We start from the raw sequence: 26,105 nt of genomic DNA on the forward strand, positions 1-26,105 counted from the left end.
CAGGACTTGTGCGTGCCAATACTCAAGTGCGACTAAACAGTACCCAAAAAAGTGAAATATCAAAAATAATACCGACAGCAGCATATCGGACCACAAAAGAATGCTGCCGCAGTCCTAAGTTACTAACACGTGTTTCTAAAAATTGGCCGGCGGTCCCTTTGTTAATATGTAAACAATAGTAAAAAGGTGCAAAGATAACATTCATTGCAAATTTTTACCGCCTATAGCAGGTGTTGTTTCGTTTTGGCCAATAACAGCTGTGCTTCTAAACTTTTGGACAGTAGTGTACATACAAGAATACTTACATATACATAGATAACATACAAAGAAAGGAGCTGAGGCAGAAAGCCAAAGAGTCTATACAAAAGACACAAGATGAAAACGCCAGAACTTATAATAAGCACAGAAAAGAAGCTAATAAGTACAATACTGGTGATTTAGTAGCAATAAAGAAGACTCAGTTTTCAAAAGAGAGTAAATTGTTTCCGAAATATTTAGGACCGTACGAGATAACAAAGTGTAATCGAAATAATCGTTACGCCGTAAAGAAAATAGGCAACAGTGAATGGCCAACACACAACCACGTCAGTTGATTACATGAAGCCCTGGATTTCACCTGAAGATGATTCAACTGGGTGGAATATTTAAGTTTATACATAATATTCTATTTTAATGACGAAGTAAGTTTCACTTTTCTATTTTTTCGACGACATTAAAAGATTTCTTTATAAACACAGTAAAATGAGCAGGCATAGTCAATTTCAAGTTGTGCGATGGTCTAAGCGTGAAGCTATCATGTGATTCAAGTAAGAAAAAAAATCTAGACATATTACCAACACAAAAGATTTAGCAAGAACCTCACTAAAATTTTTAATCCATATATTTCTGGGGCAAGGTTTTTATAAATAAACGTCATTTAGACAAACAAACGGAATCGGTTAGCAGATCAAGTCAGCGGCGTTTGCTTGGCTTTCAAATGTACTAAGTATGCACCCGTGATAGAAGATGTAGCACACTAACTAAAGCACCAATAAAAATATTCTTATAAATAAATACGTAAAACAGGTTTCAAAAGTAATCATTGGTAATATAATAAAATTAATAATATAAATCTTTACTTTTGTGTGACGATTTTTCAAACTTGCCCCCCCCCCCCTCCAAATGGTTAGTCGTCTTTGGAATATTACAATCGGCGGCCTGTAGAGGCTTGTCAGTCGCCGTTGCAATTGGGAAACGCGGGAACTATACAACAACGCCAAGTTACCGGAGCAGCAAAAGGAAGAGGGAACATTACTATTGTACAGCAATTAAAACTAGGTTCGTAGTATACGGCAGCGATCATAAGAACTGTACAAATTCAAAACTTTCCACAGCTAGGTGCTGGCCGCGACGTGCAGCGGACTGCATGTCTAAACGGAGATAAACTTCGTTACTTTTCATTATTTAAGTTTCTAAGACAAAACAAATCGGATTAAAATACTTACCAAATGTTTTAATAGCGGGGCGCATGATAATCTTGATTTAGCGCATTTAGCGCGATTTAGACATTTATCTTTCTTACAAAGCTTAAAATTAAGAACATGTACATTAAATAAATGTTTATTTCAAAAATTATTACATTTATTTTTAAACTTCACAATTGTCCTTCCGTCAATAGTAATTATTAAAAAAAAATTAAAGCGCCATCTGCTGCCAAATGTAATATATAATTATAATGCGCTTCCGAATTGAAAGCTAGAGCTATCAATTGTCGTCTAAGAAACGCAATAATTGTGAACACTGCCACCTAGTAATGATTTTGTGAGTACAACATCAAAGCAGTTTAAAATATTGTATGCTTTTAAAAATGGAAGCAATAACAAGTTCATGCGTAAAAAACTAATGGAAACTAATATCTAGTTATTGTTTAATTATTAAACAAACAAAACCATACTGAAGTAATTATGTAGATTGTTAATCTATATGAACCGGTTTGCCAACACTAAAAATATAAACGAAATTTATCAGAAGCACTTTCAAACTTTGTGTTATTTATGTTATTTGAGTTATTTTTCTTTTCCATTTATAATATAAAATAATTTTATTCTGAAATATTGTTTGACAGTTTACATTCATCAAAACCGTCACCTATTTTATCTTCCGACATGTTATTAGACGACATAAATAAATTAGTGTCAATCGACTCGCTGTCGGAGGCGTACGTGTTGAGCTGTCGAGGTTGTCAATTTTGTAGACTCATCTGTTTTTGTTGAATAAAAACGAGTGTACGAGTGAGGTATTAGAGTGCGCTTGGAAGCGACAACAAGTCTGAACATGTGATATTAGTTTCGTTCATCCGCAAGTAGCGAGCGCAGCCCGCGGGGAACCGATTTGGGGTGATTTTTCAAAAGAATCTGTTGGTTGTACGAGTGATAATACTTTCGTTTTCACACTTCGATGGCCTCTCGCTGAGCCGGCAAGCGACCAAACATTGATATTAACAAACATCGGAAGGCATAGATGGACATTTAGTAGGTAAGTTCTCGTCGAGATATGCGAGGCATGGCGGAATGGAATGCGCCGGTTGGATGATGGCGGCGGTCGCTTCCGAGCGGACCGCGGCCTGTTTGTTTTCAACTCTTGTGGCAAATTATAACCCGTGGATACAGTTAGATGAAACCGAGCCGCGCCGCGACGCAAGCTTCGTCCAAACCGTCAATTACTCGGTTATCGCCGAATGCCAGTGACATTTCAAAACATACAATAGGCGCTTCCTATCGAAACAAGATTCCTTGTGTTGATAAATCTTGTAGAAAATAATTATTGACTTTATTTGCTGTATACGTAAATGACTATGCAATTAAACAACATGGAAAATTGAATTTCACGTTTAACAGAAATAATACATGCGTATCTTTTAAATAATGTTAAATTCATTTGTATCGTATTATTTCGAAGATGTTAATACTATTAGCCCTAAGGGTTTTACAACTTCATCGGATATGAACTCATGAAACGAAAATGTCTGTGAAATATAGAAAATATTTTAGGTATTCATTTTAAAATTACGCGGAACCCCTGGAAGCTATTAAGAATAATATTGAATTATTAATATAAACCAGTTTGATTTCCTTGGTTACCGGACGGGTGCTAATCTCGTTATAAGCTGATTAAATAACTTGTTATCATTGAATGAATAATGCTTTATCAGTATTTTTAAGCATGGACATAATGTCTCACTGAAAATATTTTTTTATTTTTTAATTCACTTTGCTTGCCTCTGAGTTTGAAGTTTGTGCAGTTCTCTTTTTTTGTTTTGCTACGTAAAGGGCTTAATATTGTTTGTGTTTGCTGTTGTCACCTTAGTTGCTTACGGAGGTGCGCACCACAGCAAGATGATGGTGGAAACTATCCTGGAGTCCTCACAGGACTTTGGTAAGTGTCTTCTTGTCACCTCAGTAGTAATTAGTACTTAGTTATTTAATTTATGTTGCACACTAATAGTGTTAATATATGGCATCTGTTGTGTTTGGTAGTGGTTTGTGCCCAGCTTCTGCTCCTCTACTTCATGCAAGGTCAGAATGTAGAGCTCCCTTTTGGTACATAGCTAAAGTTAAGTAAAACTGATGTATTTACTGCCAACATCTTCAAATAATTTATTCTGTGTTATTTTTTTGAAAGACAAACATTAGAATAGTTGTGTAGTTTACTTGACAAGTGAAGATTCCGGCTATTTAATTTATTCAACGCCACAAATTTATTTTACACTTACTGTACTATTATACTACATCTATTCATATTAACTTCTGCTTTTGATCAATAATTTTGATCACTTGTGTACATCATCACAAAAATGCGCAAGGAGCCTAATATGAATTTGGAATAAAATTGAGCACCTTTATAATGGCATTCATCAACTTATGAAGAACATTAAAGATTCCAAACACCCTCTGATCTGAAAAAAGACCACAATAAATTAAGACTTTTATTCATAATTCTTTTAAATATCCTTAATATAATTATCAAATTAGTTCTTTCCCCCGCTACATTACCACTAAAAAAATCCTTTTCAGTTTAACAGTATTTTCATATAATAATATTACTCAATGACAATGCTCACTGTAACCCTGTTAAATTAGCTAAATATGACTAAAAACAAGTTGTTCAGTTTATTTTTCTAGCTAAGCTTATTTTAAAAATAATAGTAAAATAATAAAAGTTAAATATATAAGAATTAATAAAAGTATAGAAAATTACACTGTCATGGTAAAACTAGTAGCTGCTATGTGCCCTTATTAATCCTTACTGGCCAAATTTTGTGTTGTATTTTGGCATATGTGCTATTTTGTCCAATGTATTGCATTGTTAAATATGGTCACCGAACAAATATGATATGTTCATTGGCAATAAAGTTACAAATTCTTTCATTTTACATATTGTTATTTTCACAACTTTGTGTTTGTTGGATAAAAGTATATCAAAAACTTAGAAATCATAAAGAGGATAAGCTGTCAAGTCAGTGTTCAGCTTGACTTAAGAAGATGTTAAAGGCCACTGCCCTGCAAACTAACTTTATTAATTAATATGTTGTTTAATGTCTGGCATTTCAATCAATGAAGAGACATTGTAACAGAAACAATCAATTAAAATTTGTTTAGTTTAAATAATTGTAAGTACAGATTGCTGGGGTCAAATGTGAGTATGTTTACGCAGTGGAAGCTAATTGCTATACAATTAACACCAACAATTATTTAAATCACAGGACAGTTGCTCAGTGTGAAGTTATTTTCCTGTTGTAACCGGGATAATTGATAACGTGTGCCGTTTGTTGTGTTGGGGTCGGCTGATAATGAGCTATTGTTTGTCATTTGTTTTGCATGACAGACAGCAACACAAAGTTCTAAGTTTAGTCCAAATGGCTGTGGTGTTGTAATAATAATTTACAATTTTTTAGTGTAAATTGGAAAGTATAAATATTCTTTTAACAAAGCTATGTTTATTTTTTATAACAAATATGTCTTAATAACATTGTAAGTGACATGGTGCCTGCGAAACTATAACATCCACATTACAGAGTAATCTAGCTTAAATACCTATTTACTTGCATAAAGTGCAATATACCACAGTATGGGATACAATGAGGATATTGTTATAAATATGACATGCAACAGTACTGTGACATGTGTTATTGTGTATGCCCAGAGGTAATATTGAAAAAGGGATAAAATTGTGTTTCCATGTATATTTAAAATTTATGTTAACAACAACTTCTGAAGTAATTATGTTTTCTTATAGGTCATGTAGTAAATATAGCTATATATGACATCTCACTTTTAAATTATTTTATTGCAACTGTTCAACCATAAAATAGAAGAACATGGATAATTATACTAGTGTAGAGTTTTATCTACAATACAAATGTTTGTAGCTTATACATTTGACTACCAAAGCTTTAGTTTTGATCTGAGTGTGCCATAGTGTTAAAATTAAACTAAATCACATCAACTTCATTGCGACATGTGATATTGTATTAATAACCTTTTATAACACGGCTGCACATACTGTCGCGTCGCAATACTTTCCTGTGTAAACAAGAAATAGAAGCTCTGTTTATGTAACAAATGCATTATTACACACAACACCAACAACAGCATAAATGATTGCAAGCAAGAAAAGAATGCTCCTTTGTAATTGAGAATAATGTGGACGTGACAATTGCATAATTTGTAAATTTATATCATTTGTATTGTTGGTAGCGGCGGTGAGGCCCTGCCTTGCTTGCACTCAATGAATGCCATCCCGCAGCGCCGCCTCGTGTGTCGAGTGCCGGCCGCAGTTATATTATTTAACTTGCATTTCTTTTATGTGGAAAATGTATTTTAACCACACATCATAGATTTCATTGTTGTGTCATTCTAATAACACTTGAGATTGTTCTGGCTTGAGAGTGTTATATTTAACTGAAAAGATGAAGTGCAACCAAACCCATGATGCCGAAATTTTATTTTCATTATCTGCAATTTAAATTGTATTGCCGTGCGTGATCTGTATCTGCTCACTGCCCGGTGCTGTGTTGTCTCTAAGGTTAGTCATACAGTTTGATTAAAGCCTAACCTTCTTAATTTGTATTTCATACATCAGCTAGAAATGGTACACACTAGCTCACACACGTTTACTTGTGCGCGTTATCTTTTTATAAAGTATGTGTTACTTCCTAACGCTTGATCTAAAAGACTATGACCTGCCGGAGAATTTACATAATGCTTCTATTCAGTGAACGAGTTTAGGCATGGAAATAATAAACTGGCGACCACGGCCATCCTTTAGCGTCTAGCCTAGAACCAGTTTTGCAGCTGCTAGAATCTGCGATAGTAACGCGTCTCCTCCCGACAGGCATGTCCAACGGCGCGTTGCCGCAATGGAAGCGCGAGCTGCTGCAGCGCCGCGCGGCGCGCACTCGGCCCGCGCCGCCGCCCGCCCCGCCCGCGCCTCCGCCGCCGCCGCCCCCCGCCGACGACGAGGAGCTGCGCTACGGGCCCGGCATCGTCAAGCGCCTGAAGTCGCGCTACCTCAGCCTTGCGCTGCGCGACGCGCCGCGCCGCCGCCCCTCAGTGCTACGACGTGCCGCCTCGCTCGAGCACCTGCTGGACGAGCCTCCGCCGCCGCGCCCGCGCCCCGCCTCGCTCGCCGCACCGCCCGCGCCCCCCGCGCCGCCGCGTCGCGACTCCGTCAAGCGCGCGCGCTCCGTCGACGCGCTCAGCCGCCTCGACGAACCCGACGCGGCGCCGCGCGCCCGCCCGCCTCGCCGCCCCGCACCTTTGCTGCGCGACGCCGAGCGCCCGCCGCCGGATGTCGTACGCGCCGCGCTGCGCAAGTTCGAGAGCGCACCACCGCGCCGGGCACCGCCGCGTGGCCCGCGCGCCTCCACGCCCGAGCCGCGCGCGCGCTCCCCCAGCCCTGCCGCAGCCGACCTGTCCGCCATCGACGACCCGGATGCCGCCGCGCTCTCCACCAAGCCCGTTTCGCGCGCTGCGCTCGATGGCATCGCCCGCGCCGGCTCCACCGTCCGCTATTCCTTCGAGTCTCCAAAGAGCGGTTCGCACCTCCCCGCCGTCGCTGCCGCCAACCCGGTGCTACTGGGCCGCTCCCGGCCCTGGACCTCGCCGCGCCGCGTCGGTGTCATCCGCCCCATGCCGCCCACCACTCCGGAGCGCGAGCCCGAGGAATGCCTGGAGAAACCTGCTGAAGACGCTCGAATGACGACCCCGCCGCCGGAGCCGGAGCCCCGGCCGGAAAAACGAGAGCCGCCATCGGCCGCGGTGGAGCCGATCCTCCGCGCTCCGCCCTCGGACAACGGTTCGTCCGAAACTATAAGAACACCCTCACCACGACCAATCCCATCGCCACGAGAACGCACGCCTGAACCCGCGGGCCCGAAGCCGGAGCCGCGCGTCACGGAAATTGTGCCTAAACCCGCGCTCTTGAACGGGCACGCGGAGGCGGAGCGTGCTCCCGAAATCAAGGCCCGCACTCCGTCGCGCATCGGCGCCGCGGGGATAGAGCGCGCGTGGACCGGAGCGCGTCCCGCCCGCGGCCCCCAACCGCCGCGCGCCGACGACGCCCGGGAGCAGGACGTGCGGCCGGCGGCGTGGGGCCGCAAGCCGCGCCCTCCCGCGCCCGCCGCCACCTCCGTCGTCTTCAACTTCTCCAACCGTAAAGAGGTGCCCGACTACATCGAAAACGACGGCATCATCCTGCGCAGCAGCCGCCGCAACAGGATCAAGGTGAGAGGCGCAATTTTAATTTAAATTAGCATTTGAGAAATATGAGACGGTTCAGAATGGTACGTCAACCCTTTCGTTAAATAATTTGGACGCTCACGAGGTGCGCGCGCAGACGACTGCGCTCGTAAACAATCCCTGCGTTCGTCATTAAAACAACTGGTCCGGGTATTTGATGAATGAATTTCAAACTGTTGCGTTTGCTTGCATTTAGTTAGTATGGGCTTGTGGAACACCTTGGTTCTTTTAGTTGTCATCGTTTGCAGTAATTGTGTGTACACACGAGTACGATCTCAATAGTATCAACACGTGCAAGTGTGAACCCAGTGCTGAAGTGGTATTCCATGTTGGTTAACGCAGCGCGACGTTCCGCTTCAGGCATGTACGGTATGGAAGCGGGCGAAAGTGGGTGAGCGGTGAAACCACTCTCGATTTCGGCGCACCAAAGTGCCTTACGCGGCGCCGAGCCCGTACGACGAATCCGTAATGTGAGCGACGCGGGACGGAATTGGACATGCGACCGCAGCCGGCATGCCTACATGGTATACGCAGTAGCCGCAAACTGCTTGCTGCGTGTCTTCTGCTGCAACCGTTCAATCACCCTTTCTGACAACGGGCCGACACGTTAGCAGGCGAGCTAATAACACACGAGCGCTGAGTGCTCACCTGCAGTGAAACAATGATACTATATCAAGCACTTGCAAACGTAACGTAAACGTTTGCCTTGACCTTTAACGTGACGTCATCGTGCAATGCAACGTATATATTTCACTATTTTCAAGTGCGTTACTTTCATAGAAGGCTTACGGAGCGTCGAGTTCATACGAATATATATTCGTACCTTACCAAAGCTTCAGAGCAGTGTTTCCCAACCTCTTCCGTGCCGCGCCCCACCTAAGCCTTTCTAACATTCTAGCAGTCTCCTATGTAACACACAAAATTTTTACATTAAAGCGAAAGTGTTAAACTCTTGTCCAGTCTTCTCTCAATTCAATATTTTTAGTCTTGACGTTTGTCTCCCAAAATATGTCTCGGCATTTGCCAGGTCCAGGTTCAGTGGCGGTTCTGTCGTGTACCTGGACGGCTTTTGGTTCTTGCGCTATTCACTCTACTCTGGTAACTTAACATGTAGTCGTGCGCATGTCGGGGCTAGAGTATCACCGGGAGGCGGTGCCTGATGTCGCTGCCGGTGCGGTGGCGCGGTGGCGCGGCTGCGAGGCGTGCAGCCGCCTCTGAGTCACCGGCGCGGACTTTAATTTGCGATTTAATTATTACCTTCGAACGCGGCGCAACGGTTTTTGCATTCTAGGTTGCGCTTACCCCGCCGCATATTCCGCACGGACTCGCGCGCTCCTTCTGTAAGAAGAGGTATCATTCTGCGATAGTGACGTGTATATTTTTTCATCACCGACAATCCCGTTAGCATTTACATTTGCACGGGGACGCAGTTGACCCAGATTCCTTTACAGTGCATAAGTTCGATGGCTACCTGAGAACCGTCGGCACAGGCCATTACATGATTATACACGCGTAGGATGGCAGGGTATCCACTGCTGGGCAGAAGTCCAGATTAGCTAATATAATTATTTTAAGGAATTTGTAAGAATGGATGTTCAAACTTTAAGATAAACAAATTTAAACGTGCATTACATTAACAAGAGCGGATCTTTAGTTCCTATCTCGAGGGTATGTGTTCATTAAACATTTCAGACTTACGTTAAACAGGGCTGTATTTTTAACGTAAATTCGTAGTGAAAATGACCGCAGTCCGGTGCGCGGTTGTTCCGGCGGGCATTCAAATTTGCTACCGCGACCGTTAATGAGACTGACTCACGACTGACGTACCGCCAACGGGCACGCAGCGCCGCCACGGCGAGCACGCAGCGCGGCCGCCGCGCTGCCGCCACGCGGGCTTCCCCCGTCCACGCACCGCGCAATGCGTTCTCTGTCGCATAGTTTCGTTTAAAACCCTTTACGAGCATTCATTAGTATTAATACAACAGTTATTCCGAGTGCCGACACTTAAAAAACAATCAATTTCGATAAAGCTGTTATCAGTAAAGAGCATTTCATAGATACAGCAGATGGCAAGGCCGTCCTGATCCCCAAATAGTAGTGTTTGCGCGGGTTGCGAGTCCCGCGCACGGGGAGGAACCCTATGCCGGCCGCATCGCTCTCTCATGCCTCTGGCAGGAGGACACGGCTATGTGAGATTCCGACTACAACGCCGAGCAATCTGCGAGCGCGTGCCGGACAGAATTCCGAGCTGCCCCACCGCGGGGGAAGCAGTTTGCCGCTGCTTCGCGTAGAATCTTACGCAGGTAATCACCGAAGCTACCTTGCCCAGTGATCACCTGTTAGTGTAAGACTGACGAGATGAGCCTTCTCTCTCGTCGCTGCATCCAGGACTCGAAACGGGCAGCACGTGTCCCGTAGGTAGTGACGAAGCATTACTCATCATCAGATACGTCCGTCCATTTGATTGGAGCGCTATCTTAACCAAAGTCTCCAACTCGTGGTCCCTTGCGCCAGATCACTCCGCAGAGCGTCCGCCAATCCGCAAAAAAATATATGTACGCCCGAGCCTTGGCGCCCAAAGAGCTTAATAAAAACGAGCGCCTGCCAAATCCTATTGATGACTGTATCTCTAAAAGCCGATAGTTACCTACCGTCTCGATCGTCAAATCAAATCCTCTGAAGGAGAGCGACATTGCCCGCCTCCGTCCAAATGTCGTGTACGCAACTTATGTGTGATGACGTCAAATACTCGTACAAAAATATATTTACTGTGAACGTGCTGCCTCAAGCGGCGGCGGCGCAGGGAAATACCTACTAAATATATTTGTACCGGATTCAAACAGGACACCGCCGGTGACGTTTGCACGCAATACAAGTTCATTATCGTTGTTTAATACTTTTAACGCAATGAAGTTAATGTTGGTAGATTGACAACGTTTACAATTTTATTTACCCGACCCCATTATGTCTTCGCCTTGCCCCGTGTTCTGCCGGCGAGATGTACTTTAAGAATGTAGATGCCAAGAGTATAGTGTTCGCGAAAAACATCTCTTTCAAAATGTATTCACACAAATTATCAAATAGTCTCCCGTAGGAGGTCCACGCACAGGTGCGGAAGTTGTAACTTAAGAATAGATGTTGCCGCACATGCCGTACACTATGGGCACACGCGCCCGGGCCATTACATACTAATTTAAAATTGAGGCCCCCTTCAGAAGTTTACCAATTAAATAGAATGGCTTTCGTACTGCAGCACTTTGAAAAAGAAATACAATCTTCTATAGTTATTAGCGCAAGGTAAAATCCAGGGATTTGGTTCAAAATGAAGTTGGTCTGATCAGAAGAAGCCATGGTAGGACCAAAGGAACATGGAACTTATCTACAAAAGTCTGTCGCGATCTTATCTGGTGACGTTGCACGCGGGTTGTGCAACGAGCGGCAGCGCGGTTACGTCAGGCGCGGTGGCTGGAGAGGGCGTGCCTATCGGAGGCCTATTACCTATTACCTGAAGTGTGATTTGCATTGGGCAAGCCGCTATCGGCGCTGTAATCACGCGCGCTGCACACGCGCCGCTTATCGCCGCCACGACTGCAGCGCAACGGAGAGCCGGCCAATACCATTATGGATTCATACAAACGCTACGCCACGTTACGCGATAACTCGGATTTTCAAATTCCACCGCGCGCATAGTGATTTTTAAACATATATGTAAATATCTACAATCTCTCTGTTGGAGCGGGAAATATTTATAACGTATATTTTCAATGCAATATAAGTTATGCAATCCTAACTACAGGGAGTTTAGAAAAAAGTATAAACGCTCGTCTTTATTCGAAAAGCAAGCTCCTCACAACGTGAAATGTGAAATTTGCGCGCAAATATTGCTGATTATAGAAGATGTACGAAAATTAGAAACTGGTATTGCGATTAGCGAAAAGTCAAAAATCGAGCATTGTCTTGAAAAAAACAAAAACTCGGAGGGTCATATGGCATTCCGAATTAGTCCACACGCGACAGGCTGCAGCAGGGCAGCGGGGGAGACGCGTCGCTTTCTATGGGAACAATGAAGAAATGCACTCCCAGCGGCGCCGTGAGAGCAGCGCTTTGCGTAATGTGACGTCACGGCACCCTCCTCCTCTGCTCCACCCCGCCTCCCCGGGTCCGCGCGCACTTGTTACCGTACATGCGATGCACGTATCGCGAATAATCTGTTTTTTAAGGGCGGTAAAACGTTGAATGCTTGGAATAAGTCCTACAAACAGTTACTTAGCTTGAAACTCTTACATTATTTCTCTGGACTGGGAGGCTCAGAAATAATTGGACGCAATGGCTTCCGCGATAGGATTTCGGCTTGCGCTGCTTCTCGATACGCGGTACGCAATATATATAGGTGTCAGGGTGTCCGTAACAGCTGAAGCACGATGTCTTATCTTGTCTGCGCTCATTTTGCTCCGGGATTAGCCTTACTCAAGCTAACCCAACTCTTCGAGAAATCCCAGAAGACACTTGGTGTCGCCGGCGATCTCAGGGAGGCGCCTGGGTGATCCAGGATGGGGAGCCCTGTAGAGCGTTACCCGCGTACATCGAAATAGTACGTGGGCAGCAGTCTCGTCCTCTTCCAAGCGCGCAGAACACATGCACAGAGGATAACCCGTAACATTTAAAGTAAACAGATGTTTATTAAAACACTGTAATCGGTTAAGTTCCGTCACCAGGCGCGATTAGGCACGCGACAGCCGGACCAAGTTATTGGCGAGCCGCAGCTTTTGGCAGGTATTGCCTCTTTTGCTTGTTGGCACTCCTCATGGCTCGTCCATTGCTCACTGTAAGAGTCAATCTCTTAGTACGCTCCGATACAAGAGATCTGGCCTTACCTATTGGGAGTGGGATGTTAAGGGTTACAATGTTGTTACGCTACTACTTACCAACCTGACCGAACGAACGACGAAGCACTATTTGATTGGTCGTTCGAGTAACCCCTGAACCTTGGACACAGGGAGACGTCGCAACAAATAATGAAGTAATGAACTGTCACAAAATGTTCTCATTTGGAATACGCCAGACCCTCAATTTGCAATATGATTTCGTTGTTAAATTATATATTTAGTAAGAGTTCTGAAATGTTTCTGTTCGGAGATCTCGTGCGCGTGCGACGGGACTCCAACGCCCATGAATAATGCACAACCGCATGTGGAGTGCTCACAGAGACGCGATTTTATTCAATAACAGTAGTTCACTAGTTGAATAACTTCAAATCTGTTTTGTAATTTCCGTGTTCCGATATCGAACGACAAAATTTAATTGAGATGCTTTCCTATGCGGGTATGCTTCGTGTGCATTCCATTGCGTATATTCAGAAGTTGTAACTTTTTTGTAGCATGTTAGCAAAGCGTTTATAATCAGATCAGGGTCCATGCAATTGTTCTCGCACGTTTTCCGCCACATAATCCTCACCGATGCCGTCATTCCCCTATTTCTTGGAGTCCGCAGGAGTGACTTAAGGTGGATCCTCACCTGATCCGACCATCACAAAACTAAGCGAAGAATCGCGTCATTTCCTCGGTGGACCAACGACAACCTACGACACAGTTAAGGTCGGGGGAAGTCACCGGCTGCGATCAGCGCAGACCAGCCGCTGTGGCCGTCTACCAGCTGAACACTAAGCGCCTCCAAAGCGACGTCGCACGTCATAATAAAAAGTATTTTAAAGTTTGTGTCCACGATTGCCGCGAGGCGTGGCTTGGGCTCGTGCTCCCGGAGACAACATTACATGCGGCAGCGCTACACTCGCAAGGCATCGCTTACGTTCGGCTTGTTCTAGTGCGCACGTTTGTTTGCGCGAAGCTTGTCCGCTCCACAGCCAATGTGACCGCAGCCCGCGGCGCTCGAGGTTCGAGTGTATCCGCTAAAACCAACTTAACACCTGGGCACGTGTACACAGTAATGTGTTCGACTTTCTTTTAAAACTCATTGTCATATGTATAACAGTTTCGTCGTATTTCTCCAAAAACAATGCCAAGTGTGAAATTAGTTTATATGCACAAATAGGACTCTGCTAAATTCCTTTCAGAAAGGTATTACCTCTAAATTATAGCAAATTAATTAATTGTAAACAAATATATTTTTGTTCACATATTCATTCTGATAAATATCTGCCTCGTGTAATAAAAGCGACGACTTAAAGCTAATTGTCTAGTCCACACGGGGCAGCTTGTAGAAATAATGGATCGAACAAGACACAAGCACAACCCGCGCAACTCACCGGCCTGAACCCGCGTACACCCCGCGTACACCCCGCGTGCACTGTACGATTTCCCTGTTACAGAACTCCGTGACATCTCGATTGCGCTCATGCGATACAGAACACTAATTTGTTAGTTTTAATTAATTACATGTATTCCAATACATTGAACAACTTTACTTTTTATGTTTAATAATAATTACTTGCAACAGATGTGTGTGTGTTAAAGTAAACATGACACCTTGTTTTGAATCCTGCGAACGTGGGTGACCGTTATTTTTTTACCTAATCCATATGCGCAGGAATAAATATTAAATGTGTAATTTAAATAAATGATATCGTTATTCAAATAAATCGTTTACTTAAAGATAATTTAAAAGGTATACATTAAATTTTGGTGCAACGCGGAGACCTACGCGAAATTAATGATAAACTGTAAAATCATTACAAATTTCATAATTCAGAAATGTAACGTAGAAAATTTCGTAAAAATCGTTATAGGGGAGAATACATGTTACACGAGTCATGCGTGCGTAAAGGAAGATACAGTGTTTAATAACTACTACTACTACTACTAGCTAAGGTTATTTAGAGAAATTGATGCTGAGCTTAAAAATCGCTTCGGAGGCGATCAAAAATCGATTGGATTGCGTTAATACATATTTATATATATATATATATACATATACATATATATATACATATATATATATATATATATATATATACATATATATATATATATATAGTCTAACCTATTTTACAGTTGTGTGTTAAAGAAAAAAAAGTGTTTTTAATATTCAGTTCACCCACTTCAATGTTACATACTTCTTCTTCTTTACGAGCTGCTCGCACGGAACAGACACTTGACGTGTCGGTAGCTCGACAAGAAAGACTAAAAAGAAAAATGACTCCGGCTGAGGATGCAAAAAAATAAAATGCAATTAAAAAGTTGTTTATTGATATTAAAACGGACTGCACCTAAAGGTGCTCGACGACTGTTTAATGTTGCAATCAGAAGTAACGCTGCGTAATGTAAATGTCATTGCCAGTCATTACGCACGCAATACAATTCGCGACACGATTGATTAGGCAGAGATTTAGCCGTGTGCGTTGTCCGCGGTGAGTTTGCCATTTTCGCAAGCCCGCCGTCCAACTCTCCGCGTGTCCTTGGAAAGAACGAGAAATATATTGAAATGTATCGATGCAACGCAATGAACACGTTCTCAACAATTCGGACGTTGGCGGTGACGTCATCCAACAAATATTTCGGATGCCGTTCGACCAGTTCACACCACGTGTGTTTGTAATTCGTAAACCGTGTCGCAACTTTCAATCGGCCAGTTGTAATGTTCAACTGGGGGGTGAACAGATTCGTCACTCGCAGAGTGCACATCTATACGTGTATTCGGTTTCAAAAGAGTTGTCCGTGCGGTGGGCTCGGGCGCGTCCAATACAAATAAGTCGCGGGCGCGGGCGGGCCGGCGCGTCGGGTTATGTTAATTCGTTGTTCGCAGCTGATGTCGCTTTCGATGGGACTTTCTCCGCGCCCGAATATTGTACGGAACACGATGCCGGCCCGCCGTCACTCGCTGCTTAAACAATATGCAAATACACCTATCCCCCGATTTATACGGTAGATACGTTCCTGAGAAAAACGTGTATATCGAAAATTAAAAATTTTCTAGTCAAAACCGTGTAAATCGAAAAACTTGCAGAAAATGCGTAATTTTGCTATTTAAAAGTTGTGATTTTTTTTAATATTTTAAGATGTACACAAAAAATAAAATGCATTGACAAGTTAAAATATTTAATATATTACGGAAACACTGTTCTTTTATTTAATTACAATACATTAAACAAAAGAACAAAAAATAAAACCAAAGGTGTTTTATTATCCTTTATCCGAAGGTTCGAATTCACTTTCATCACTCGAAGCTATTTGTGCCGATTCGATGTTTGAAGCAGAAATATTTACATTATGAGAGATGGTAATAAAATCGGTTAATAAAACAAAAAAAAACTTATTTGGAAAACCGTGTAAAAACGAAAACGTACATAAACAAGTACCGTGTAAATCGGGGGATAGGTGTATATCAAACAGTGAATTTTCCGGGATCGATGGCGCAGCAACAATTAATTTGCATCGAGAGTTAGTTCGTAATCTCGCGTAGTCACTGCATCTTTAAATTCCGCCGTATTGTACGGTGCCAACCATTCTCAACCGAATTCGAATGTAATGAATAAATGCCCCCGCTAAAATAAAAATAGCCTACGAAAAATCTTGAACCTTTCATTTTTCAATACCTAAATGTACTCGATGTCGGAAAAATGAAAGCTGAAAAATATATATAATATACCCAGGAGAACTTTGACCGAGTATCGGCAATAGGCAAAAGACGACTTAAAAGCTCACAGCGTAGTGCGCGGACGAAGAGTGAGAAAGATGGGATCCATCTGGAGCCGTACTGACAGGAGTCGCGAGCCTTTATTAGTTGCTATTTAAAAAAAGTTATTTGAGCACGCTCCAACACTCGTGTGTAGAGAAAACATAATAATGTGGGTTTCAATAATGTTTTCACTCTTACAGCGCAGTGTGAAGGGAGCACGCATTAAACAAATTCACGTCGCAACCCTCCGACCGCAGGCGAGGACGGCCCCTCTCATTACTACGTCCCTCCGCTCGGAGTGGATTGCATTCGAGTAGCTGCATGCACACCTAGACGCATAGACGAACTTGACTTCGCAGAAGAGCCGCCCCTTACATTTGCAGTCATTAAATAGAAAGATGAAAGGGGATTTTGACTCTTCTGTTTACTCGCAAGTTCAGCACCATCATCACGCGATGGCGATGAAAGGTGATGCGGTCCGCCCATTCGCGCGCGAATTGTTTAATGAACTAACGCCGCCGCCGCGGACAGTGCCTCCAAGATGAATGAATGTGTGGTCTTCATTAAAATAATTTGCTTTCAAACTATATAATCGATTTTTTGAAAGAATTCGTTACAATCGAAAACGAAACAGTCAATTAATTCGAATTATGAAATACTGTTTACGTGAGAAAATCTCGATTTTTCAAAAGTTTCTTTAATTAAAATTGAAAACCAAGTGCTAATAAAATTTATAAAGTGCCGTTTGACTTGTCAATTTCGCAACGGAACCCAATTTGGAACAAATTAATAAATTATTCGTGCTCTTCGAGGGTTATTGGTCTTGAGACGTGACAGGCACAGGCTAGATGCACTACGGCGGAGCTCCGCGGTTTCGGCTCATAGAGATTGCTAATCTAATTCTCTTAACTTGTATTCAAATCGTCGAGTGCATAACGAATTGATAAATTATCGTTATCAGTAAGGTCGCGGCGACGTAACGGCCGGCACCGAGACATTTCCGAGAGTCTGAAGTGAAGCCAAGCGTGGCGACCTCCGGCTGCGCGATCACTGCCGCATTGCCGACCGCTCGCTGCCCCTTGTACAATAAACATGCTAAATTTTATGTCCACGCATGCAATATCGTAAACGGATAGCAAGCGTCGCCCGCAGTGACGTGCATATGCGTGCGTGCGCGCGCCTGTATGCACAAGGCGCGTCACGCCGCGGATTAGCACACGATTTTGCGGTCGGGCCTCTTTTATGGCTTCATTGGGTTTTTTCAATTCTCTTGTTTGCGAGTTACACATTATTAAATATTACGTTCTTTTAAAGTAATAGAATACCTTTATCATGTAAACATGACCTATGTAAGTATAAGCAAAAAAAATTGAAACACTACTGTGTCAACTGGATATGAAGACAAACTTTTTATACCTCTTTGTGGGCTCTTTTAGTACATATAATTATAATGCAAATATGTTAAATAGTATATCATCCTGCTAAAATTAAATAATAACTTCAACTAGTGTTTTCATACACAATATTTAACAAAATGTTTGAAAGTGATAATGCACCTTGTTAAATAATAGTTGACAAAGTTTGTTAGAAACTTTTCTCAGGCAAGCGCGCGTTTGGGACTTTACATCTTCTTACTGTTTAGGATGTTAAGTCTGTTCCTGGCGTATACATGCGATCCAAAGTAAAGAATAATATGAATGCAGTGCAAGTCTCGCCTGTTGATTGTCGCCAGCGCAGGGTGCCGGGGGCGGGGCGCCTGACCGCACCGAGCCTTACTCATCGCGCGGCGATAACGGGGCGACCTCATTGCGCACAAAAATCTGCCCGGCGTCGCTAATTTTCCCCGCGGCTGCAATAACTTGAAACGATGTCGCAACGCCCGCGAACACGACCGCTTGTTCGTCAACTTTGTTTTACAGCTGCGCATTGTACACTCGTGTATAGATCCGAGGTTTCGTCCTTCGCAAGGGCAATAACAACGCGGCTCGGCGGGCGGCTGCGTTCGACATGATCAAGGTCAAAGCGTTGTGCGCCACCACTCCGTCGGTAAGGACAAGAACCGCGCCTTCTGATCAACGTTAGACGATGTTCACGAGTGACAATTCTTATCGTATGCTAATGAAATGTATGCAAAAAAACCGGTCACAATAAATTAGATAAAGGAATGTCGCCTACTCACAGCACTTTAGTGTTATTGAGTTGTAGAACAAGAGCGCCGAGATAAAAATGAATACGTCATCTAGATTACGTTCGACGCGCGGCGCGTAGAGTGCCCCCGTTCACAGCGCGCAGAGCGCTCCGGTTCGATGTTAAGTGTTAATTGTGATACGGTAACCTCATAGCTTCACTTATCCCAGCTAACCGCGCGCCTGGCCCCGCCACCAACCGCATGCAGTCCGAAATCATAAAAGATAGCTCTTTTCGAGACCTGTGGCCATTGGTAAAGTCGATACGAGTGTACGAGAGCGGTGCGCATGACGTCCGGCTAGTTTTTACTTTTACTCGGAACCCGTCGGGGCGGCGCGCTCGACAACTTTTACTTAATGACGGCGAGGCCGCGCCGAGTTTGGACGAGCGGACAGCCTCCGAAACGCGTCGGTCACCGCGCGGGAAGGGAACGGTCACTGTTCAGCTTCTCACGCTGCACTGATAGTAAAAGCTTATGTTTTCCAATTCGTACTTGGGCAAATTGTGTGAGTCAATTCCAAATGGAGCTGCTCGCCGGGAGGAGGGAATTGAGTGAGTTCATATTCACTCATTTTTTGCTCCACGTGGCGCGCCGTGTATGTATGTGAAGTAATTAAATAAAAAGATAAGATTAATGTAATCCTCTAAGCGTACACGGAGGTTACATAACCGCTGTGCGTTAGTACGGCTCTAAGTACAAAATGAACTGAAATCTCTGGTATTTTAAGATCAATGAATGTGCGTCAAATCGTTACTTTCCTCGTGGATATGTTCCCGTCCCGAGGGCGCGTCACGGGAGGGCAAGTGGAAATATCGATTCGGAAGGACGAAAGTAATTTTGACATCAAAGACAAACGGGAGCCGCCCCCAGCGCTGCCGGGCTGACCGCGCCGATCGGCAGCTTTAATCTTGTACGTTGTTAGACAGCACTTCGCAGGCAAGTCATATACGTGCATGTCCGCGCCACCATATCAATATATATATATATATATATATATATATATATATATATATATATATATATATATATATATATGTACAATAAACCGACTGCAGCGTTGACTCATATCCGGATATGAATAACATTGTCTTTCTGTCAATAATAAATGAGTTGACGCGGTCGTAAAGTCGATATCAACAGTTTACAAATGCCTAACACTAATTTGTTACATTGACAGGTAACTGAATAAATGATGCCATTTTGTTTACAATAATGTTTTCATCACTGAAGATTGTGATATAATAATGTGGACATATTGCAAATTTTAAATTATTGAGCAATACGTATCGTTATTAATCAAGAAGCCATGAGAACACCGGTGATTTGATTTTTCCATGATTCAATTTGATATTCCAAAATCTAGTAGACTAGACGGTTATAAAGAAAATGTTCTCTTCAAATAATAATTCAATTCGCTCTGCGGCGTCGCGCGGCCGCAGTTAGTTTCCCGTTCGTCGCGCGTTTATTTTAATTTACCTAAAACCGATAACGGCCGACACGTTTACAAAATTTAGACAATTGAAGCTACTGTCGTACTTCAAGAAGTGTTCGAATGTCGTGACGTCATCGGAACAAAATTACATTTTGAATATTTTATTTGCAACATTTTCATCTGATGCGCACTTCGCTTTTTAACTGTTTATCAGATGCGCGTGCATTATTACTTGCAGTTATGTAAACACCTCCTGCCATTTCGACCTGTGTACATAAGAAAGCACGGCTACACGAAAAGCTATGCTTTACGTGCGATTCTGCAAACGCATAAACAAGTGTCAGAAGTTTGTCAATCGCAGCGGCAATTAAAATGTAATGAAGCACCGGCTCCGGTGGCTGAGCGCTAGTGACGCCATGCGTTTGCTTCTCGCGATCTCGCAGTCTTAAGGTCGGTCAATCGATTCGTATCGCCATCTTGAGATGCGAGCAGAATACTTCGTGTAGTCGGAAGTATTGTTACAAATCCATATTGTTTTTGTAACACTTTAAACGTTTGGTGCTGTAGTACTTTAAACTCATGTAAAATGTCTCCAATGCAATGGTAATTTAACCGTTTTGGACTCTTCAAACTGTCATGGCTTTTACAGCATGCCATTTTCTAACTGACCGTAGTAATAATTCAGCTGATAACAAATGTACAAGATGTCAACCAGGCTTCAGTTCTGATGAAGCCCCAACCGTTTGTATTTAGCTACGCCTGGTCGAATCCATCTTTATGATTCTGTGCTGGTTCCTGTTGAAAAGGAGAGGCGCTCGTTTTTGGAACACGATGTTGTTGAGAGGCTTAACCACTTTCTCAAGAATTGTATCCTGATATGCGCGTGCTCATTTATAGACTATTTTTTCACAAAAATAATGTGTCGGTCTTTTCTAACTGTCAATCACTGGGGTTGTTTAATTTCACGCGTTGTACTCGACTGAGTTCTGCATTGTAAAGCTCAGCAGTATAGATTTAAAAGATTAAAGTTTAAAAGATTGTTGTCTCCTGACAGACTATTGCGACCAGCTGTTCCTCCTATGCCTCGTGATCACTGTTTTCATTTACTTTTGTATTAGCGTTGCAGTGTACTCGCGGGACCCAAACCGCTACCTAACCACGCACCAATAGCATCTAGTTAATTCGCTGAATAGGGTGTCCCTATCAAGACTTAGCATATGTTCGCAGAAGTAACTCCTTCTGCCGAGACAGTCCGGCGTCACAAACCATTTGGGCACCCTATAATACTTGTAAACATTATTAGGGAAACAAAGGTTTTTTACTTTCTGATGGAAATCTTAGTAAAATTGTACATCCCGAAACCCCCGCCTTGTCTTGGGCGCGAGCCCCGGCACGGACTGGACCTTGTCCCCATCGCAACATCGCTGCACCGTACACGTTGTGCAAACGCCACGAAGCGCAGCAGAACGTGCACTACAAACAAAATTCGCTCACCTAAGCGACAAACGAAGAATCGGCCGGCGCCGTCGAGTTTATAAACTTGTTCTCTTGTCGTTTATAATTCGGAGCGCTATCGCGGCCCAAGGCCGGCGACGCACGTGGCCCCTCCGGTGCGCCCCCCGCTCTCCTCTGCGGCCTCCGCTTCCGGCTTATCGAACACTCACGTCGCCCTCCGTCATATTCATCGACTGTCTCCACCGTTTTATAATTTACTTTTAAATCGACTAAAATTTAGAGATCTGTTCAGTTGAAAAGTTTCTTTAATTTCATTCTATTATATTTTGCTTGGATGTTATTTGTCGCGAGGGTGAGGGCGTGGTCCCGGTCCCGGCCGCGAGTTTGCGCGATGCCAATTACTCGTCGATTTAGTTTCGTGTAACTGAGTACGTGTGCTGAGCTCAACAATACTACATGATCTCGTCTCCCCGACTCGCGGTTAAAACTTATTCAATATTATAATGGAGGCGGCTTTCTCTGTTTAGTGAGACACAATTGATACAACACATCTTCAAATTTCGACACGTGCAATACATAATCCACAATATTACAACGGTTAAAATTGAGTAAATAATAATTAAATAATAATTATTATATAATTAAAAACAACGGATATTGATTGAAAAAGTTAACGCTCTAAACAGATTACCTATTCATTTATCAAATAAAAGATATGTTTTTAATCCTTCGTGTAATTTATTTTATCAAAGCAGCAATCTTATTGCAGATTATTAACTTTATCTAATTCGATTTATGATTTTTCTACTGTGCGGTCGGAGAATGGTATGACACTGCCCCCCGACTCCCCGTGCAAGTAACGGGGGTTCGCAGGGGGTAATTTATTAGTAGGTATTCCGTCGCTTCTACTGCCCCTAAAGCAGCGCAAGGCATGCGAATGAGTGAATGTGATAGAGTACACGCACGTACACAGAAGCGAAGCTTTGCATTCGAACGTGCAGCGATAATTCCTTTGCCACAAGCGTGCGCCGTGCGTGCGCCATGCGTGAGCCGAGCTCGCTTTTTTGTAATGGGAAGTCGCCAAAGCTATTGGTAGCGCGTTTCAGTAACTAGGAGAATGGACTCGTGCTGCACTGCAAAGATTCTTTAAAGATTAGCACCGTTCGTCCCAGAGAGGAGGGACCTCGGCTTGATTAGCATTCCGTTACAAGAATGCGAAGATATAAGTTGTTAAGTCTCAATACGTAGTTACTACCTGGTTCGCGCCATTGCTGCCACTTCGGACAACGTTAGCGCGGGGGTAGAATTGGTGAGAGAAATTCCAGCGCCAGTTCCGAATACAATTAGAGAAGAGCCGTGTATTACTTTTGTACTGCGTTACGGTCGTTTCGTAGTGCGGCAACTCGAGTAGCAGTCGGTGTACGACGCTAAGGACAGGAATATAATCGCAAGCTCTCTAGGCCGCATCGCATCGAGTCGCTGGCTGCGAGTCGCACGGAGAGCGGCACGGGAGAATGCCAATGGACTTGCAACGGAAAGGCCCGGCTATCGAGAGCATCTTAAAAAAGGCCTTCGCCGCGCGTCGCGCCGCTTTTGGATCGAACCGCATGCCGACGATACCCAGCCGCCGTGTCACCCCCGCACCACCCGTGCCCCACCCCCGCGCACGCCCGCGACGCGCACTTTTTCTGTCATTCGTCGAAGCCGAGATACCGCCGGCCGTATATATCGTAGAGCTAATAGTTCTGCACGTATCACTAGCATCCTCGCTCCGTGAGACGAAAGGAACATAAAATGTGAGGTACTTCTAAATAAACTCACCGTGCGCTCGTGCGCTAAAACATTCAGTAGTGCCTTATTCGCGTGTCCTCTTCCTATTTCCTGTATTTTGAGAGCATCGCTCGTGCGCTGCGACTCTATCGACGTATTGAGAAACTGTGTAGTGCATAAACAAATTAAAACAGCATGGAACTTGTCTCATTACCTGCGCGCGCTCTCCATAATGTTTACATTTAGTTCACAATGTGAGCCGTGGAATGCACTATGTGACATTTAATATCGCTTCTGATCGAACAAATAAAATGTCTCCGATGATAGGGCTGCAAACTCATTGCATTAATGACATCAACTACACTCGCGTGCATCCGAATCGACACGGCTCTTCAAAATTTTTTAATTTAATTGAATTCGAATCAGCTCTAAGACGGTTCATCATCGGCCTGATAACCCTTACTAGCAAATATTGAGGGAGAGCTTCCCACGAGCGCTGCCTTTAGTGTTTCAGTGACTGACGAATGATTCGTGCTTATGGCAGCAGTCATTATCGTGCATAAGAAGGAGGCCATCTCTTATGGAGCATTCATTAGGAAAAACGTGATCAAGAAGAAAACGTCTTCCACATATTGGTCTCTCAGACCGCCTCCTCGGCCTCCACCAGGGATGAAAGAAAACAAGAGCTGTTTTTCCTTTCACTGAAATGCCCGACCACATCAAGCACGAACCACCGCCATAGGACACTGTTTCGGCGAAACAACATTGCGGATATCGCTCGCCTGGACGCCGGTGGACTCGAGCTCTCCTGTCGCCGCCATGCACACACACTCTGCACTCTTCCGTGAACAGGACAGTACACCATTGTTCAGCTGTCAGTAAACGCAAGGCGAGCTTGTAGGTGAGCTGTGGTCAATTTAGGGCCTCTGGCAGACCGTTTTGGAGTCAGTTTGGCATCTTTTAACCATCGTCTTACCGTCCATTAACTGACAGCGACTCTACGAACCTCTCCCAACCGCTGCTGCGCAGCAAGCAACGCCGGTGAGATGGTGACTTCTGAGACTTGTAGAAACGATGAAATGGTCGTCTCTCTGTTATCTGGTCTCTTAGACTAAGAATTTGTCTCTTGGAACCACCTCCTGTATACCCTGGATACAAAAGATTAGCTCAGATTTAGTCGACGAGAGACTTCTCGCTGGGTTAAGTCCTGTTGTACCCAAAGGACAACTTGGACGACTTCTAGTCTTGTATCCATAGTGGCGGCGAATTGGTAATCGTATAGAGAAGCATGCGTTGCTTACGAGGGTTTAAATAGGAGATTGCATAGCGCAACTTGTTAGCACTGCAAGGAGTAAAATAGACGCACTTACGATCATACTACGATAATTACAAATGTGTTGATTAGATAAAAATTATCAATGTGTTAAATTGAAGTAAAAAAAATAGGCTTTGATTAAAAATACATTTTATAAACTTCTTTGGAATATTGACACAATTTTTGTCAATCTTGTATTAGGGATGCTATTTTGTACCAAAAGCAGTTGAAGTTTACAGAGCGACCACGTCGTGCGAACAGCTGTCATGTGCTGTATAAAGACTCCTCGTTGTCTACGCAGCTACCGGCGCTGTGCGCGCGTCGCGGATTATTTGATAAACACGACGGGCACGCGGGCCCGCGGGCGACGCCGGCGCACGCGCACCCTAAACATTAGTGAAAACAATTGTCCACTCAAAAGTGAATACACTTACATTATATCTTCACAAATATTTATTTTATTTATATATATATATATATATATATATATATATATATATATATACAAACAAAACGGAGGGTTCAAAGGTTGATTACTTACATAAATGAAATATCAATATTTCACCAGAAATTATTTGTTTTAAATTGAGAATAGTAAAAATGACATCTGAATGATATAAGTTAGTTATTATCATTTATTGACATCTATGAAATAATTTACATATTTTTACCAAAACAATGCCTGTTCTTACCAACCAGCTTCAGAAGAGAGAAGGCTGAGAGTGAACATCCTTTCTCACTGCTTTATCACCTGTTCTACATTTTTATTAAAATGTGACGGCACAGCCCCGGCGTAATCAAGTTAAATTTTAAAGCTTTTTATCAATTTTATTTTGTAATTTACATTATTCATTGTTATCATATGTAAAAGTTAAGAGATGAATACCAGATAAGCCCGATTTGAGTAAAAGGGGAAGCAAACTGAGCTCGACGCTAACGAAATTCTTGAATCTAAAATTAAGCTGGGAAAGACCCGCAACAAACAACAGCGTGTTTTGGTGATCACTCGGAAATGAAAAGAGTAAACGAATTTAATTATCAATCGCTTATAAAATCTGCTCTAGAATTATATATAAATATATAGAACTTTGATAACTTTGAGGCCTTGCTGATGGAGTGGTATTTTAAAAGCGTACACATTCGCGCGTCTACAAGGAAGTTATTATTTTATAGAGCCTGGAGGACGGTGTATTTTACCATTGCTTCAAGTAAAATGTTACCTTTGAACTATTCCGATTTAAACAACCGTCACGCTCACGGAACACAGCGGCGTTTTATGTATAAACACAATTACCCCATGCCTTCATCTTCTGACTCGAATTCTCAATAGATTTATTATATTTACCTAGAATTAATAATTAATGTCGCTTCAGGCGAACCTAGAGTGCACGCAGAACGCGGGCACACGTGTGACAGACTGCGTCGTGTTGTCGCAACAAGTCATAACAACTAGTCAGTTGTTTCCGCATAGTTTTGTGTGGACGAAGAATTTAAAACGCTTTCATTTATTTATATAATAGTATTATATACTTTGTG

The 26,105-nt window shown here is 43.3% G+C and overlaps 1 protein-coding gene across 1 annotated transcript in view; it reads left to right on the plus strand.

Moving 5' to 3' along the window:
• Positions 1-2,185: 2,185 nt before the first annotated feature.
• Positions 2,186-26,105, plus strand: part of LOC137929512 (uncharacterized) — a 31,275-nt gene continuing 7,355 nt past the window's right edge. Inside the window, exons 1-3 of the mRNA XM_068772494.1 lie at positions 2,186-2,514; positions 3,346-3,414; positions 6,373-7,763. Of these exons, the coding sequence (XP_068628595.1) occupies positions 3,375-3,414; positions 6,373-7,763 (1,431 nt within the window). The 5' untranslated portion in view covers positions 2,186-2,514; positions 3,346-3,374. The remainder of the gene's footprint in view (positions 2,515-3,345; positions 3,415-6,372; positions 7,764-26,105) is intronic.

Source organism: Battus philenor, unplaced genomic scaffold (genome assembly GCF_028537555.1).
Source record: "Battus philenor isolate CCGP_79_NKW_IND1 unplaced genomic scaffold, ilBatPhil1.0.hap1 SCAF_5, whole genome shotgun sequence".
Classification (NCBI taxonomy): domain Eukaryota; kingdom Metazoa; phylum Arthropoda; class Insecta; order Lepidoptera; family Papilionidae; genus Battus; species Battus philenor.